The 16473-nt window shown below is 57.8% G+C and overlaps 1 protein-coding gene across 7 annotated transcripts in view; it reads right to left on the minus strand.

Annotated features, from left to right (window-relative positions):
• Positions 1 to 16324, minus strand: part of FER1L5 (fer-1 like family member 5) — a 22315-nt gene extending 5991 nt beyond the window's left edge. For 2 of the 7 annotated variants that reach the window (XM_017831783.1, XM_017831780.1), the window contains exons 1-39: positions 15404 to 16324; positions 15121 to 15176; positions 14943 to 15034; positions 14754 to 14862; positions 14524 to 14673; positions 14016 to 14144; positions 13879 to 13941; positions 13735 to 13785; positions 13489 to 13519; positions 13283 to 13398; positions 13097 to 13208; positions 12942 to 13021; positions 12787 to 12855; positions 12413 to 12456; positions 12226 to 12302; positions 12069 to 12145; positions 11827 to 11940; positions 11132 to 11279; positions 10247 to 10371; positions 10075 to 10166; positions 9194 to 9395; positions 8299 to 8451; positions 7796 to 7909; positions 7543 to 7706; positions 6552 to 6651; positions 6111 to 6296; positions 5356 to 5467; positions 5198 to 5275; positions 4948 to 5129; positions 4034 to 4192; positions 3849 to 3947; positions 2895 to 3044; positions 2593 to 2809; positions 2057 to 2145; positions 1932 to 1973; positions 1725 to 1829; positions 978 to 1109; positions 742 to 897; positions 566 to 657 (exon numbers count right to left, since the gene is read on the minus strand). In XM_017831783.1, coding sequence (XP_017687272.1) covers positions 566 to 657; positions 742 to 897; positions 978 to 1109; positions 1725 to 1829; positions 1932 to 1973; positions 2057 to 2145; positions 2593 to 2809; positions 2895 to 3044; positions 3849 to 3947; positions 4034 to 4192; positions 4948 to 5129; positions 5198 to 5275; positions 5356 to 5467; positions 6111 to 6296; positions 6552 to 6651; positions 7543 to 7706; positions 7796 to 7909; positions 8299 to 8451; positions 9194 to 9395; positions 10075 to 10166; positions 10247 to 10371; positions 11132 to 11279; positions 11827 to 11940; positions 12069 to 12145; positions 12226 to 12302; positions 12413 to 12456; positions 12787 to 12855; positions 12942 to 13021; positions 13097 to 13208; positions 13283 to 13398; positions 13489 to 13519; positions 13735 to 13785; positions 13879 to 13941; positions 14016 to 14144; positions 14524 to 14673; positions 14754 to 14862; positions 14943 to 15034; positions 15121 to 15176; positions 15404 to 15488 — 4352 coding nt within the window. In that variant the 5' untranslated portion in view covers positions 15489 to 16324. The remainder of the gene's footprint in view (positions 1 to 565; positions 658 to 741; positions 898 to 977; positions 1110 to 1724; positions 1830 to 1931; positions 1974 to 2056; positions 2146 to 2592; positions 2810 to 2894; positions 3045 to 3848; positions 3948 to 4033; positions 4193 to 4947; positions 5130 to 5197; positions 5276 to 5355; positions 5468 to 6110; positions 6297 to 6551; positions 6652 to 7542; positions 7707 to 7795; positions 7910 to 8298; positions 8452 to 9193; positions 9396 to 10074; positions 10167 to 10246; positions 10372 to 11131; positions 11280 to 11826; positions 11941 to 12068; positions 12146 to 12225; positions 12303 to 12412; positions 12457 to 12786; positions 12856 to 12941; positions 13022 to 13096; positions 13209 to 13282; positions 13399 to 13488; positions 13520 to 13734; positions 13786 to 13878; positions 13942 to 14015; positions 14145 to 14523; positions 14674 to 14753; positions 14863 to 14942; positions 15035 to 15120; positions 15177 to 15403) is intronic. The other 5 variants (XM_017831781.1, XM_017831782.1, XM_017831784.1 and 2 more) reach the window with 5 other exon arrangements.
• Between the last annotated feature and the right edge of the window lie 149 nt (positions 16325 to 16473).

Genomic DNA, 16473 nt, shown 5'->3' on the forward strand with positions numbered 1-16473 from the left:
CCCTCCCCCAAACTCCTCCAGAGCCACCCAGACCCCTCCAGACCCCCCTCAGATATCCCTGTCAGATCTCACCCAGTCTTACCCAGAAACACTGACCTCCCCCAGATCCACCTAGACCCCTCCCAGACCCCACCAAGACATTGTGTAGGGGCACCCACTGGCTTGGTGAGTGGGGACCCACAGGCACGGGGAGCTGGTGGCAACAGGATCCACCAGCACAGGGAATGGGATACCCAGTGGAACAGGGACCCACTGGCAATGGGAAAGGGATATCTGGTGGAATGGGGACCCACCAGTATCAGGAATGGGACATCTGGTGGCATAGGGACCCTCCAGCATGGGAATGGGATATCTGCTGGCAGAGGGTCCCACTGGCATTGGGAATGGGATATCTGGTGGCACTGGGATCCACCGGCATGGGGAAGGGGGACCTGGTAGCACAGGGACAGATTGGCACAGGGATGTGCTGACATGCAGAATGAGCCCCCCTCCACCCAGTACTCCCCTCCCATCCCTGTGCCACCCAGGGATGACTGTGCCCACAGGCCCCTCAGCCCATCCCCACCTGCCAAACACAGGCTCCAGGGTGTTGGGCACGTACTGGTCCCGCTGGCCCAGGGTCCTCTTCCCCAGGGACACCCGGACATAGGGGTCACTCTAGCAGCAGGGAGGGCACAGTCAGAGTGGCACCAGGGCGGGGAGAAGGCAGGAGACCCCCCCCAGAGCCCCGGGGTTCCTTACCAGTCCAGTGACATCACAGGGGGACAGGTCAAAGGCTCGGACGATGTAGACCCGCACCAGGCAATCCTGGGGTTTGCTGGGGGGCAGCTGCTGGAAGTGCTGGGGTGGGGGGGGCACCCTGGGCTCCTCGGGCAGGGGGTAGATACAGAACAGCCCCTGAGAGAGAATCCCAGCCATGCACCCCTGGAGGGTCTCACGGCTCCAGCTCTGGTGTCCCTCGGGGGGGTCTCACTCACCTTGAACTCACCCACAGGCTCAGGATCCTGCCCAGGCACGGGGGGACCATCCGGTTTGTGGAGAGGGAAGGTCTGGCAGAAATCCTGCAGCCCCTGGAACTCGGGCACGGCCTCCAGCTCACAGTCATAGATCTGCGGGACCATGCCCAGCCTGGGATTTATCCCTGTTCTCATCCCTGTCATCCCCATCCCTGTCCTGTATTTGTGCTTCTCCCCATCACAGACCTGTCCCCTTCTTCATCCTCATCCCCTTTCTATGTTTATCCCCATCCCAGCTTCATCCCTGTCCTCGACATCCTTGCAACTTCATCCCCATCATATCTTTATCCCCATCCCTGTCCCCTTCCCATCTTCATCCCCATCCTTGTCCTCTTGTTCAGCCCTGTCCTTGTCCTCCTCTGCCTCCCTTCATCATCCCTGTCCCAGTCACCATCCTGCTTCCCTCCTAATCTCCATCCCTGCCCTTGTCCTCAGCCCGTTTCTATCCCTGTCCTGTCCCAGTCCCCACCTCATCTCCATCCCTATCCCCATCCTCATCCTGTTTCCATCATCCCTGACTCCATCCCTATCCCACTTTCCTCTCTGTCTCCATCTGTGTCCTTGTCCCCACTCATCCCTGTCCCATCCTGTCTCATCCCCATCTCTGTCCCATCCTGTGCCATCCCCACCTCTGTTCCATCTCCACCTCTGTCCCATCCTGTCCCATCTCCACTCCTGTCCCCATCCCAATCACAGGCTCTGCCTCACCTTAAGTCTGTCCCTGTTTGTTCCCCACGGGATTTCTCCCTTATCCTCCAAGGCCATGTAGAATTTGCTCCACCAGTCCACCTCCTCCTCTTCCTCCTCCATGTCCTAAGGGAACAGGGGGAGGTGGCACGGGTGGCACAGGTGGCCTTGGTGGCCCCCGGGTAGCCCCATTCCTGTGCCCCCTGGTAGCCCCATTCCTGTGCCTACCTTGTCGCCATTCCCCTTCTTCCCAAGACAGCTGAGCAGGATCTGCATGAGCAAAGGGCACATGGGGAAACTGAGGCACGGGGCCCAGCAGTGCCAGAGTGGGGGGTGCCATCCCAGGGACTCACCTGGGCGATCCTGGCCCAGGCTCTGGTGAGGAGGTGGGAACATAAACCTTTCCAGAGGCTGAAAACGGCCAGCAGGGAAAGGGGTTCGTCTGTGGGAGAGAGAGGGATGGGCAGGGATGGGGCAGGAAGAACCTGGGATGGGGCAGGAACAGGGCAGGAATGGTGCGGGGATGGGACCTGGGCAGGGGGCATCTTGAATGGGGCAGGGGGCACCTGGGATGGGGCAGTGATGAGGCAGGGATGGAGCAGGGGTGGGAGAGGGGGTACCAAGGGTGGGGCAGGGATGGGGCAGGGTATACTTGGGATGGGGCAGGGGTTACCTGGGATGGGACGGGGAGTACCAGGGAGGGGGCAAGGGGTATTTGGGATGGGAGAGATGGTACCAGGGATGAGGCAGGGATGGGGTAGAGGGGAAGAGAAATGGGACAGGGGGTAACTGGGATAGGGCAAGTGGTACTTGTGATGGGCAGGGATGAGACAAGGGGTATTTGGAATGGGAGAGGTGGTACCACGGATGGGGCAGGGATGAGCAGTACCTGGCATGGACACGACTGTATAGGAGCCAGTCCCAGTGTCTCCAGGGCCAGGGGGCTGCTCCTGGCGGGTGGGCTGCTCTAGGCCAGGGGTCCTGCAGCGGTACTGGCCCAGTCCCCGCACGCAGCCCTGTCCCACCAGGACCTCCAGCTTCCTGTTCCCCCTGTCCCACACCCGCAGCCGAATGGGGGGCACCAACTGCTCCTCCTCTGGCAGGGCCTGGGGACAAGCCACAGGGACACCCCAGGGTGCCACAGCAGCACCCATGGGTGGGGGTCATCCCCTGCCCCCCCCCCCCACTCACCAGGGTCAGCAGGAAGGTGGTGGTGGGGAAATTGGGGTTGGAGGCAAAATCCTTTATCACAGGAGTCCACAGGGTCTGGTCCTCCCACTGCAGCTCCAGCCTGGGTTCCCTCACAGCCCCGCGCAGCCCCCGCAGCCCCCAGGCCAGCACCTGTGGGGACACCTGGGAGGTGTCACCCTTGGGTGCCCTGGGGGCCCCTTGAAGGGCATCTGTGCCCAGTGGGAGGGTTAAGGTGCTTGTCCCTGTCCCCATCCCCATCCAACTCCAGTCTCCATCTCACACCACATTCCCACCCCTTTTATCCCTGTCCCATTCCTGTTCTTGTCCCCAGTCCATTCCCAGGACCTTCAGCAGTCCCTGTCCCTGTTCCATCTCCATCCGCTGTCCCCACCCTGTCCTTGTCTTCATCTCATCTCCACTACCTTCAACGCTGTCCCTTGTCCCTGTCCCCCTCCCAGTCTCCATCTCAGATACTGTCCCCGTCCCACCTTCATCCCTGTCTGCATCCCTGTCCTTGTCCCCATCCCATTCCCAGAACCTCCAGCACTGTCCCTGTCCTTGTCCCTGTTCTCATCCCGGCCCCGAGCTGTCCTTGCCTTCATCCCTCTGTGCTTGTCCTCATCTTCATCCCTGTTCTTGTCCCTGTCTCATCTACATCCCCTTCACCCCGTCCATGTCGCCATCCCCAGGACCTTCAGCACTGTCCCTGTTCCTGTTCCCCTCCCAGTCTCCATCTCAGACCCCATCCCCATCCCACCTTTATCCCTGTCCCATCCCAGACTGTGCCCACCCTGTCTTTATTCCTGTTCCAATCCCTGTGCCCATCCCTCTCCCTGCTTCACCCTTGTCCCCATCCCATTCCCTGCTTCCTCCTTGTTCTCATCCCTATTCCCACATGTTCCCCTCCCTGTCCATTCCCCCCTGTATCCCCCCCTGAGTGTCCCCATATGCCACCTCCAGTGCCACCCTCTGGAGCTGTGGCCGGATTCCCAGGGGAATGCCAAGCACATCCTTCCTCAGCGGGGGGAGTGTGAGCGCTGCCAGGGCCCCATCCTGCGGGGAGAGGGGTCAATGACGATGGGACCCCACCCTTGGGTGCCTCCGTGCCCCCCCCAGTGCCCCTGGTGCCCCCTGCTCACCTCGGGCTCGAGCAGCAGCTCAAAGGCAGCCACCAGGTCCCCGGCCGGGCCCCACGGCCCGTGCAGGGGGTGAGGCTGGAGCCGGGGGGGCTCCCGGTGTCCCAGATCCAGCCAAACCTCGGGGATGCACACACACCTCCCCAGAAAAACACCGGCACCCTGCGAGGCAGGGATTGGGTGAAGGTGCTGCCCCCACCCATGGGTGCCTCTCTCATCCTTCCATCCCTGACCCCCTCGGTCCTCCCATTGCTTCCCCCACCCGTCGTGGGTGACCCCTCGTCCTTATATTCCTCCTGCCATCCCTCCATCCGTGTTCCACCCCTCATCCATCCCTCTGTATCCATCCCTCCCTGCCTCCCTCACTCCTCCCTCCCTTCTCCCATCTCTCTGTCCCCCATCCCTCATCATCTCTTGCCCCATCCTTCCATCTCTCCCTCATCCCTCCATCCATGCCCCATCCCTCAATCCATCCTTCTGATCCCATCCTTCCTTCCCTCCCTCCCCCATTCCCTCTCCACATCACTCTCGTTCCCTCCATCCCTTACCCCCCAACCTTCCCTACCTCCTCCCACCCCTCTATTTCCTATTCCTTATCCATCCCTCTGCCCCCATCCTTTCATGCCTCCCTCCCTACTCCCTTCCTCTCCACACCGCTCCCTCCCTCCATCCCCAAATCCTTTCACCACTGACCCCCCATCCTTCCATCCCTCCCACTATCCTTCCATCCATGTCCCATCCCTCATCCATCCATCTGCTCCCATCCTTCCCTTCTTCCCTCCCTCCCTCCTCTCTTCCTTTCTCCCTCCTCCCCCCACATTGCTCAGTCTACCCCCAATTCTTCCATCCCTGACCCCCCTATCCTTCCACCTCTCTCATCCCTCCTTCCCTCCTCCCTCCCCCACTGTGTTCCTTACCTCCCCAGCCTGGTCAAACACCTCCACCACTACAGCTGGGGGGTCCTCCCGAACCCCTTGGGGGTTCCCGAACAGCAGCACTGGGTGGAGCAGCAGCGTCTGTTCCCAGAGTGGGTCCAGGACACCCCGCACAACCCGGGAGCGTTGGCTCCGATCCATGATCGACACGTGGGCAGCGGTGGCTGGGTGACAGTGACACCATCAGTACCCCATGGGGCCACTGGAGGGGGGCACGGGGTGGGGGTCCCACCTATAGAGGTCTTGGAGATGCCAGGGGTCAGATCCAGGGCCCGGAAGAGGTAACAGCGGAGCTGGAAGCGGCTGGGACCTGCAGGACAGGGGTGTCAGGGGGACTGGGACCCCCAGGCTGGACCTGGACACACACCCCCCCGTTCCCCCCGGGCTCACAGGGGAAGGTGCAGAGAATGAAGGGTGAGGGCTGCTCCAGGGGGGGCCGCAACCCCCAGGGTTCCAGCAGTGCCACGGCTGGATTTTCCTCCTTGGGCGTGTCCTCCATGTCCTGCGGCAGGAAGGGATGGGGGGTGAGGCATATGGGGTGTGGGGTGGGAGCCCCTCTGACCCTGTTGTCCTCTGGTCCTGCATCTGCTGTCTTGTGTTCTGCAGTCCTATCATGGCCCATCTCCACATCACTTCCATCCCTGCCCTCCCCATCCTTCCATCCCTCCCTCATCCCTCTATCCATGCCCTATCCCTCATTCATCCTGCTGCCCCGTTCTTCCCTTTCTCCCTCCCTCTTCCCTCCCTCCTCCATCACTCTCCACATCGCTCCATCCAACCCCCCATCCTTCCATCCCTCCTGCCATCCCTCTATCCATTTCCCATCCCTTATCCATCCTTCCTTCCCTCCCTCCATCTCCTCATCTCTCAGCCATCCCTTTGCCCCCTATCCTTCCATCCCTCCTCTCATCCCTCCATTCATGCCCTATCCCTTATCCATCCCTCTGCCACTATCCTTCCCTCCCTTCCCCATCCCTGCCTCCATCTCTCCATGCTCTATCCTTCATCCATTCCTCTGCTCCCATCCCTCCATCCATCCCTCCATTTATGCCTCATCCCTCATCTATCCCTTCTTTCCCCCATTTTCCACCCCTTCCTCGCCATTCCCCCCTTCCACCCAGACCCCTCCCCACCCTCTCTCCTACTGAGACTCCCTGCAGCAGGAACAGGGGTGCCACGGCTGTGGGCTGGGCGAGCACCAAGCCACGGTGCCAGCGGCGCCGCCGGCACAGGGCCCCCCCCAGGACACCCCCCGGGGGTTTGGGACGGAAGGGGCAGGGCCAGAAACACTCAGACTGCCAGGGTTCATCCTCTGACACTGCTCCAGGGTCCTGGGGAAGGATAGGACAGCAGGGACATGGGACAGTAACATGGGGACACCATGACATGGCGACACCACCATCCCTATCAGCCCATCTTGCCATCCCCATTCCCTCCTCCTATCCCCATCACCCCCAACCTGCCACCTCCATTCCCCTCCGTCCCTGTTACCCCCATCCCCATCATCCTCATCCCCGACACCCCCTCCCTCACCCCTCATCCTGCCATCCCCCTATCCTGCTCCCTCCTCCCCCCTCCTCACTCACAGTATCCGAGGTAGTCCCGTTGGAGCGGCTCCTCTGGATCTGGTTCCCGTTCAGCTCCTGCAGCATCTCACACACAGCACTGCCTGTGTCCAGCATCTCCCTGGGGACAAGGGGACAGCGCTGGTGTCACCCAGGTCCCCGTGGTGGCAGGTGGGTGGCTTTCCCCTTGTATCCCCCTCAAATCCTCCTGTATCCCCTCTAAACCCCCTCAAATGCCCCTCAAACCCCCATATCCTCCTCAAACCCCTCTATATCCCCCCCAAACTCCCTGCAGACTCCCAATATCCTCCACAAATCTTCCTGTATCCCCTCCAAACGCCCTGAAACCCTCCCATATCCTCCCCAAACCCTCCTGTATGCCCCCAAACACCCTTCAAACCCCCCTGTATGCCCCCAAACACCCTTCAAAGCCCTGTAACCCCCCTACAATGCCCTCAAATCCCTCCATATCCTCCCCAAACCCCCTGTACCCCTTTCAAACATACCTCTAACCCACCCAAAACCCCTCAAATCCTCTATCATATCCACCCAAAGCCCCCTCAAGCCCCCTTGTATCCCCCTCAAATCCACTCGTAATCCCCCAAAACCCCCTCAAATCCCCCCATATCCCCAAACTACCTCTAACCTCCTCAAGTCCCCCCATATCCTCCCCAAACCCTCTCATATCCCACACAAACCCTCTTCAACCCCCTCTCAAAACCCCCTGTATCCCCATCAAACCCACCTGTAACCCCCCATGGCCCCCTTAAATCCCCTCATATCCTCCCCAAACTCCCCCAAACCCTTTCCTATCCCCCCAAACCTGCTCAAATCCCCCCATATCCTCCCAAAACCCCCTCGTATCCCAGCCAAACCCTCCCAACCCCCCCTCAAACCCTCCTGTATTCCCCTCAAGCCCACCTATAACCCCCAAATCCCCTTAAATCCCCCCATATCTGCCCCAACATCCCCCCCAAACCCTCTCCTATCCCGTCAAAACCCCCTCATCCACCTCAGCTGCAGCTCCACGTTCCAGGGTCCCTCCCAGCACCATCCCTTGGGGGGCTGGATCTTTCCCGGAGGGAGCCCCTCCCTGCCCATGCCATCGGAGAAGGGGGGACGCCCCAACAGCTTCCAGGGCCCCCATTTCCCCAGAAGCCTTGTCTGGTTTTCATACTGGGGGGACAAAAAACACAGCAGGGTTGGGGAGGGTTTGGGGGTTCCCTCAGGGGGTTTGGGTGGTCCCAGGGTGGTGTCACACTCACGGTCTCGGTGCGGAATTGCAGGGACCCCTCGAGGAGCCGGGGCAGGGCCCCACTGTCGCACACCCGGCACAGCCACAGCCGGACACGGACCTGGGCACGGACTGTCCCGGAGCCCTGAACCCCAAAATGTGAGTGAGGGGTGCAAATGGAGAGGGGAGAGAGAGGGGACAGGGGGGACAGAGAGTGGGACATGGAAGGGGCGTGGTGGGAATTTGGAGGGGATGTTGGGGGGGGATGTGGAGGGAATATAGAGGGGACATGGGGAGGGATGTGGCGAGGACACAGAGCAATGATAGAGGGGACATGGAGGGGGATGTTGAGGGAATATGGAGGGGACACAAAGCAGTGAGGTGACAAGGAGGGAATATGGGAGGGACATGCTTGGGGTCAGGGAGGGACACATGGAAGGGACATCAAGCGATGACAGAGGGGACATGATGGGACATGCAGGGGCACAAATGGGATGTGGAGGGGGTATAGAGGGAACACGGGGAGCTTCCCACCAGGAAGATGGTCTGCATCCTCCCGCAGAGCCGCCCGCAGGCGTCAGGGCCAATTGGTGAGAAGGTGACATCGGTGACAGGGACATGGGCACAGCCCACCCGGCGCTGCCCCTGCAGCAGCCACAGCACCAAGTTGGGGACACCGGCCTGGGGCTGCAGGGACACAAGGAGAGACCAAAAGCCAGGAATTAAACTCTCCAAGAGGTTTGTTGGTTTGGAAAGCTGACATTCCTTTATTGGGTGCGCCCAAATGCATCCCCAGCACCCACCAGAGCAGGGGACAGTCATGGACTGATCCATATTCATCACATTGTGTTACATATTCATTGCATTCGTAATTATCTCTGCGGAGTTATTGGGATCTGTCTTTTAAGGGGCTTTGGTGGTCATTTGGGAACACCCTATTCCCCAAATTTCCCTTTGATGGTTCTGGATCTACTGATGAATCCTCTCTCCTTGAGAGCATCTCAAATACATGGTGCCCCTTCTCTGATCTCTCTGCTCTGACACACAACCCTTGTTCCCAAAATTAAGACATCTCCCAGTCCACATTAATTAATCACTGATACAGGTAATTAAGGCAGCAATAGCTGGCACAAGACTGTTAATCACTGATTTAGGGATCAAACATTATTGTGCTAAAGTTAAAAGAATTTTCCAACATCTCCCCCCGGCTGCATGGAAAGAAATTTTAAGGAAATTTATATTTCTTTAAATTTACATTTCCATTAAATTTATATTTAAATTTTAATTTATTTTTACACTTGAATTTTAATTTCATAATTATTTATATTTGTATTTAAATTATAATTTAAATTTCCTAGTAATTAAATTTAATTTGCTTTTTAAAGAAATATAACTTGTTCAGAGATGATCATGCCCTAAAATTCTCCACCTCCACTGCCAGGGCAGCCACCCGTCTGAGCCACCTCTCAGCCCCCGACACCAGTGTGTCCCAGTCGTATTTCTCAGCCTTTACTGGAGCCTCCTTGGCCACATTCCACAAATGTCGCAGGAGAAGCCGCCGGGAATTCCTGAGCTGCTCATCCAGAGCCGTGAGGGGTGTGGGTTGTGCCTCCAGCTGGGCCAGTGCCTGCCTACAAAAACACCCCCAAAACTCCCAGTTTGCACCCAAAACGCCCGGTTTTTTCCCCACGTGGTTTCCCTAAAAATGCTTTGTGTCCCTCCAAATGCCGTTTCCCCCACGAATTTCAGTTCCACCCAGCAATGCCCTGCTGCCCCCACAAATGTCCCACTTCCCCCTCCGAATACCCAATTGTCTCCTCAATTGTCCCATTTTCACCCCAAATGTCCCATTATCTTCTCAAATTCTCATTTGCTCCAATTCCTCATTGTTTCCCCCAAATGCCCCATTCCACCTTCAAATATCCCATTTCCCGGCATTCTATGTTTGCCTCAAATGTCCCATCATCCTCGAAAATGTCCCAAATTCCCCACTCCACTCCCCCAAACCTTGACTGAGAAGCTCAAAAATCCCATTTCCCCCCCCCCCAAATACCCCATTCCACGCTCCCGAACTCTGACTGACAAGGCCAGGGATCCCATATACCCTCTAAACTCCCCATTCCATCCTGGGGTGGGGGGGGAACGACTCCCAGAACCCCCAGCCCCTCTCTCACGGTGCAGTCCTTCTCCCCAAGCCCCAATTTGGGGGATTTAGAACCCTCAGGATCCCCAGCCCCCAGCTTCTCATGCGCAGTCCTGCTCCCCCAGCCCCAATTTGGGGGGCACGGGACCCCCAGGACCCCCCCTCACGTGCAGTCCTGCTCCAGCTCCCAGAGCAGCTTCACCCCCACGTCCCTCGCGGTGTCCCCGCGGCAGCGCCGCAGCTCCGCCGTGTTCCTCTCCTGAAATCACATCCTAAACCATTCCAGCTGGGGTGGGGGGTCCCACTCCACCCCAGTCCTGCCCACCCCGAGGGTCTCACCAGGCGCCGGCACAGGGTGCGCAGGAGGTTCATGGTGTCCCAGCGGCGACAACTGTCCTCCCAGGACGAGGTGACAGCCACCACAGGCTTGTCCCCGTGCCAGGGTAGGTGGTGGTACAGGTTCCCTGTGCCAAAAAACAGGAATTGAACTCTCCAAGAGGTTTTTTGGGGGGTTGGAAAACCAATATTCCTTTGTTGGGTGCACTCAAATGCACCTCCAGAACCCACCAGAGCAGGGGACAGTCATGGACTGATCCATATTCATCACATTGTGTTACATATTCATCACATTTAATGAATACTCTGCCCGTTATCTCCATGGAGTTATTTAGATCTGAGTAGCAGTCTTTCGAGAGGCTTTGGTGGTCATTTGCAAACATCCCATTCCCCAAATTTCCCTTTGATGGTTCTGGATCTTTTGATGAATCTTCTCTCCTTGAGAGCATCTCAAATACATGCTCGGGTCACGGTGCCCCTTCCCTGATCTCTCTGCTGTGACACTCAACCTTTGTTCCCCAGACTGAGACATCTCCCAATCCATATTAATTAATCACTGATTTAGGTAATTAATGAAGGACTAATTTGCTCAAGATTATTAATCACAGACATAGAGAATTAACACAAAGCCACTTTAATCTCTCGTGTTTGTACTAAGCAATACACGGTACAAAACTAAGCCTGATATAGGGATCAAATACTATTTTTGTACTATTGTTATTCTGATATAATATATTCTGATACTAGTATTATTCTGATATAATACTTTAGATATGTGTATAATATTTTCTATATTTATAATATTTTAAATTTACATGATATTTTCTGTGTTTATACAATACACCCTGGTTTGTGTCTCCCCCCCTCTCGGGGTGTCCCCCCACTCACCATCAAACACGGGAGGGCTCAGGGGGGTGGCCGAGGAGTCGTGTCCAATCCCGAGCTCAAATCCCAGCAGATCAGGACCCTCTGGGACCATAGTGGCTGAGTAAAACACCCCACAGAGCCCCCACTGGCACCGGGGCAGGAGCTGCTGCTGCAAAATAACCCCGAAACCACTCAAATGGGGGGTTAGTTAATGGATTGAATTAATCGTTTGAATTACTCATCAGCACTATATTAACCACAAGCCAGGGGTTGGGCTTAAAGCACTTTCGGATGGCATTCAGCAAAGTTTGGCTTTTGTGGGATCACAGGTTGAGGAAATTAGTGGGACTTTGAGTTTTGCTAAATTAACCCTTATGGCCTTCAATGAACAAAGCCTGGGGGAAAGAAATATTAAAGTATACATTAATCACATTTTAATTATATTGATATATTATTAATATATATTAATCACATGTTAATTCTATATTGGATATTAAATATCATATAGTACGTGTTAATTAGATATACTATAGTGTATATGTAGTATATATTTTATATATAAATACTTAAACCATATTATATAATATACATTATATATGTTATATGCTGAATATATGTATTAATAAAAATAAATGTGTCCCCATGTCCCACATCCTCCATATCCCCGTGTCCCCATATCCCCCATGTCTCCATGTCCCCCTGTCCCCATGTCCCACCTGGGCCCGTTCCACATCCACGGGTGCCACAATGTCTCTCTGCCGCCCGTCTGGGGTCCCCTCACTGGTGCAGATCTCCAGGAGCACCCGACCCCGATAATCCACCCCCAAGTCCTGGGTAACAAAGGGGAGGTTTGGGTGGGTGTCCCTCCCCAAAAAGGCCACTGTGCCCATCCTGCCATCCCCTTGTGCCTATCCTGTCACCCCCCTTGTGCCCACCCTGTCACCCTCTCACTCTGTACCCGGGCACAGTCGGGCCGGGGGCCATACAGGGGCAGGAAGGCAGGTCCAAAGCAGGGTAGGAAGCCGGGGGTCCCCCCTGAGATCAAAAAAAAAGGGGGTCAGGGTACCAGGGGGGGTCTGGGTGTTGGGGACCCCCCAACAGTGGACCCTGCTCACCCTGGAGTTCCTCAGGGTCTTGGTAGATCTGGGACAGGTGGATGGTGGCAGTGCCCAGGACTTTGCTCCGGCATGACCTGTGGAGGGGAGTGTGAGGGGTCCCCCAAACATGGGAGGTCACCCAAATACGGGGGTGTTCCCCAAATCCGAGGAGGTGTCCCCCAATCCCAAGGCGCTCCCCACTCACCCCCGGAGAAGGTCCAGCTGGATCTCCTCACAGATGGGGGGCAGCTGCAGAGGGAGAACAGAGGGTGTGGGGTGGGAAAGGGGGTGTGGAAATGAGAATGGGGGTGTGGGAAAGGGGGTGTGGAAATGAGAATGGGGGTGTGGGAATGGGGGTGTGGGGATTGGAATGGGGATGTGGGAATGGAGGAGTGGGTGTGGAAATGGGGTGTGGGGTTGGGAATGGAGGTGTGGGAATGGGGTGTGGAGTGAGAATGGGGGTGTGAGAATGGAGGTGTGGATGTGGCAATGAGGGTATGGGAATGGGGCTGTCCCCCTTTTTTGGGTATCCCTGTTTTGGGGAGAGGTGTAGGATGGGGGTCTGGGGGGACACCTCACCCTCAGTGGGAAGAAGAACACCTCGTTCCACTCGGGGTTGGCACTGGGGAGCATCACTCGGGTGCAGAGCTGCATCGGGCAGAGCCGTGAGCCCCCCACCATCACCCAGTCCCCCTGTTTTTCCTGGTGCGCCCCATTCCCTGCCCAGCACTCACCGTCCTGCCGGCAAAGCTGACCCGCACTGCCACCTTCCCCGAGCCCCTCCTGACGCCCAGGCACGGCCGCGCCGGCTCCACTGCCACGGGAAGGGGAGACGGGTGAGCAGGGGAGTCCCCCAAACCCCCACAACCCCAAACCCCCCTGTGCCCACCCTGTGGCAGGTCCTGGGCGCGGTACACGCGGATCTGCAGCATGGTAGCACATGGGGGTGGGCGCAGCAGGTTGGATTTCACGTCCTCGTCCCCCGCTGGCACCTCCTGCTCCTTGGGGAGGTGCCACAAATTAGGGAACCCCGCAGGAAGGTTTTCGGGGTGCTGAGGGGTTTAGGGGGCCTCACCTGCACTCTCTCCCCCGCCCGGCGCACGGCCAGGCTGACCTGCAGGTACCCCCGGGAGTGGCTGTCATGGTGCTGTGGGTGCTGCAGGCTCAACCACTGCCAGCTCAGGGTGCGCCCTGAAATGGGAGGAGACCTCGTGATCACCTTGGGGTCACCCCAGAATCACCCTGGTGTCACTCCAGTGTCACCTCAACCCTCTCGCCCACCTGGTGCAGAGTACACAGTGCCGATGTCGAGCTGCAGGGATGGCAAAGGGGTGAGAGTGATCCCACACCCCATTCCCAACAACCCATTCCTCTCGCCCCGTTCCCGAAACCCCATTCCTGATGCCCTGTTCCAGACCCCCCATTCCCAACATCCCATTCCTGACACCTCATTCCCAAGTCCAACTCCCAATGCCCTGTTCCAGTCCCCCAATTCCCAATTCCTCATTCCCAAGCCACATCCCTCACCTCGAAGGTGCCAATGACAGCTTTGGTGCAAAGGTTTTGGGAACGGAGCACCTGTGACAGGAAGGGGATATGGTATCAGGAGCCACCTCCTGTCCTTGTCCCTGTCCCTGTTCCATCCCTGCCAGTGCCACCAATCCCTCCCACCTGGATCCGGATGGGCTGTGCCACCAACTGCTCTGGCGTCTCGTGGAAATTTTGGCAGAACACCTAAGGAAAGGGCAAAGAGGGTGAGCGTGGGCTGAAGGACACCGGGGGTCCCCATGTCCCCTCTCCGGGGTCACCTCATTGAAATAGGGGTTGTTCCCTGTCCGGCTCCGGGTCCGGAAGTGCCGCTTCCCTATGAGCACCTTCACCACCGGCCTGATATCGTTGCCCTGGAGCTGCCGGGCCTGGATGATCCTCACCCGGACCTGCGGGAGAGGGACAGGGACAGAGTGGGCGATGGGTGGGATGTCACCCCTGGGGGTCTTGGGGTCCAGGGGGCTTGGGTTGGAGTCCAGGATAGTCTTTGTTTGGAGTCCAGGAGAGGCTTGGTTTGGGGTCCAGGATAGGCTTGGTTTAGGGTTAAGGGGGTCCAAGAGGTTTTGATTTGGAGGCCCAGGGGGATTGGTTTGGGGGTCCAGGATAGGCTTGGTTTGGGGGTCTAGGAGGTTTGGTTTGGAGGTCCAGGGGGCTTGGCTCAGTTCAGGGTCCAGAATAGGCTTGGTTTGGGTTCCGGGGGGATTGGTTTGGGGGTGCAGGATAGGCTTGGTCTGGGGTTTAGGCCAGGCTTAGTATGGAGTGCCATACCTGGAAATCCTCTTTCCTCTCCATGGGGGCTCTGCCAGAACTCTGAAGTGGCTCCAGTGCCCCCGGCAGTGCCACCCATCCCTGAGGGGTGACCGTGGCATTCCCAGCCTTGCCACGGGGGGTGTAGTAACAGCGGAAGGTGATGGTGCACTGCAAAGGGACAGTGACACCCCAGTGGCCCTGGTAGCACCCCAGGGTGCTGGAGGGGGGCTCCGTGGGGGGGAGCTCACCCCTGTGGGCTTATCCCAGCGGTCCAGAAGCAGGACATCCCTGCGGGCTATCGGCAGGCTGGGGTTGGCTACCAACTGGTCCAATGACACTGTGGTGCCACCCAGGTCCCTGTGGGGACAGAAGAACATGGTGAGGGTGGCTATGAGGTGGGGGTCACCCTGGGGTGCCCACCCACACCTGCCACTCACCCCCGGGGCAGCAGGTGGTCCCAGTGCTGGAGACGCAGGCTCAGCGTGTCCGTGGGGCTTAGGGGACACTCGTCCAGTGACCACACCAGCTCCTGGGGGTTGGAGGGAGGTGACAAGGGGTCAGGGGAATAACCCATGTGTTCCTGTGCCGCTGCAGGTCCCCCTGGGGTCACCTCACCTCATTCCAGGTGGGGCTGCGTTCCTCAGGCACCACCTGGGTTCTCCTGGAGGTACCTGTGGAGAGGACAAGAGGAGGGTGGTAGCACCTCAGGGTGGGGTCATTGGGGTAGCAGGGTAAGCCTGGCACTGGCCCCATGCATTGGGACACCCAGAGCTGTCCCCAGCTGTGGCCACCAACATCCTGTCCCACTGGGATGCCACCCCTCACACCAGGATGGCCAATACCACCCAGCCCCACAGGGACGGCCACTGCGGTGTCCCCTTCCCGCTCCCAGTGGTACCTCGGAAGCAGACGGACAGATGGACACTGGGACCAAAGCCAGTGGCCCCGGGGATGTGGACACTGACCACATGGAGTCGCAGCATGGCCAGGGACCATTGGCACTGGGGGTGGCAGCAGGAGTGTCACCAAGGGGCTGCCACCAATGTGCCACGCCTGAGGTGCTATCACCGAAGAAATGGCTGCAGGTTTGTCACCAAGGGGCTGCCATCAATGGGCCACCCCTGAGGTGCTGTCACTGGTGATGGCTTCAGTGCTGTCACCAAAGAAATGACTGCAGGTTTGTCACCAATGTGCCACTCTCGAGGTTGTCACCAAAGGGGTGCCACCAATGTGCCCCTCCATGTTCTGTCCCCAAACTGATGACACCACAGCAGCATAACGGTTTGGTTCTCACGTTCCAGAATGTCAATGGAAGGGAGGCAGGGCAGGGACTGTTGGATGGATAGATGTGTCCCTGTGTCCCCATGTCTCTGCCATTGTGTGGCCATGTCTGTGAGCAGCCATGTCCCCATGTCCTTGTCACTGTCATGTCCATGAGCAGCCATGTCAGTGTGTTCCTGTATCTCCGTGTTCATGTGCTCCCATGTCTTGTGTCACCCTGACGCAAAGGGGACATGGTGGGGACATTGGAGGGATGCGGAGGGGACAGGAAGGGGATACAGAGAGGGCACAGAGCAATGATGGAGGGGACAATAAGAGGGGACATGGAGACACCAGTGACGGAAAATGGAGGAGACACGTGGAAGATGTGAAGCGTTCGTGGATGGGACACAGGAAAGTGGAAACACAGGGCTACAGGAACATGGGATTGCAAGACGATGGGAATGTGAGAACACGGGAATGCTCCCTCAACGCTCCTGTGCACTTGAGGGGTGGTGAAAGAGGTTGGACTGGATGATCCTTGTGTGTCCCTTCCCCCTAGGACATTATCAGATTCTTGTGTGTCCTTTCCTCCTCAGGATATTCTGTGGGAGCGCCCGGTGTCCTGTGCAGGGCCAGGAGTTGGACTGACAGATCCGTGTGGGTCTCTTCCCACTCGGGCCATCCCACGAACCCTGGAGGTCCCTC

Source organism: Lepidothrix coronata, unplaced genomic scaffold (genome assembly GCF_001604755.1).
Source record: "Lepidothrix coronata isolate B3197 unplaced genomic scaffold, Lepidothrix_coronata-1.0 Scaffold197, whole genome shotgun sequence".
In the NCBI taxonomy this organism is placed as follows: domain Eukaryota; kingdom Metazoa; phylum Chordata; class Aves; order Passeriformes; family Pipridae; genus Lepidothrix; species Lepidothrix coronata.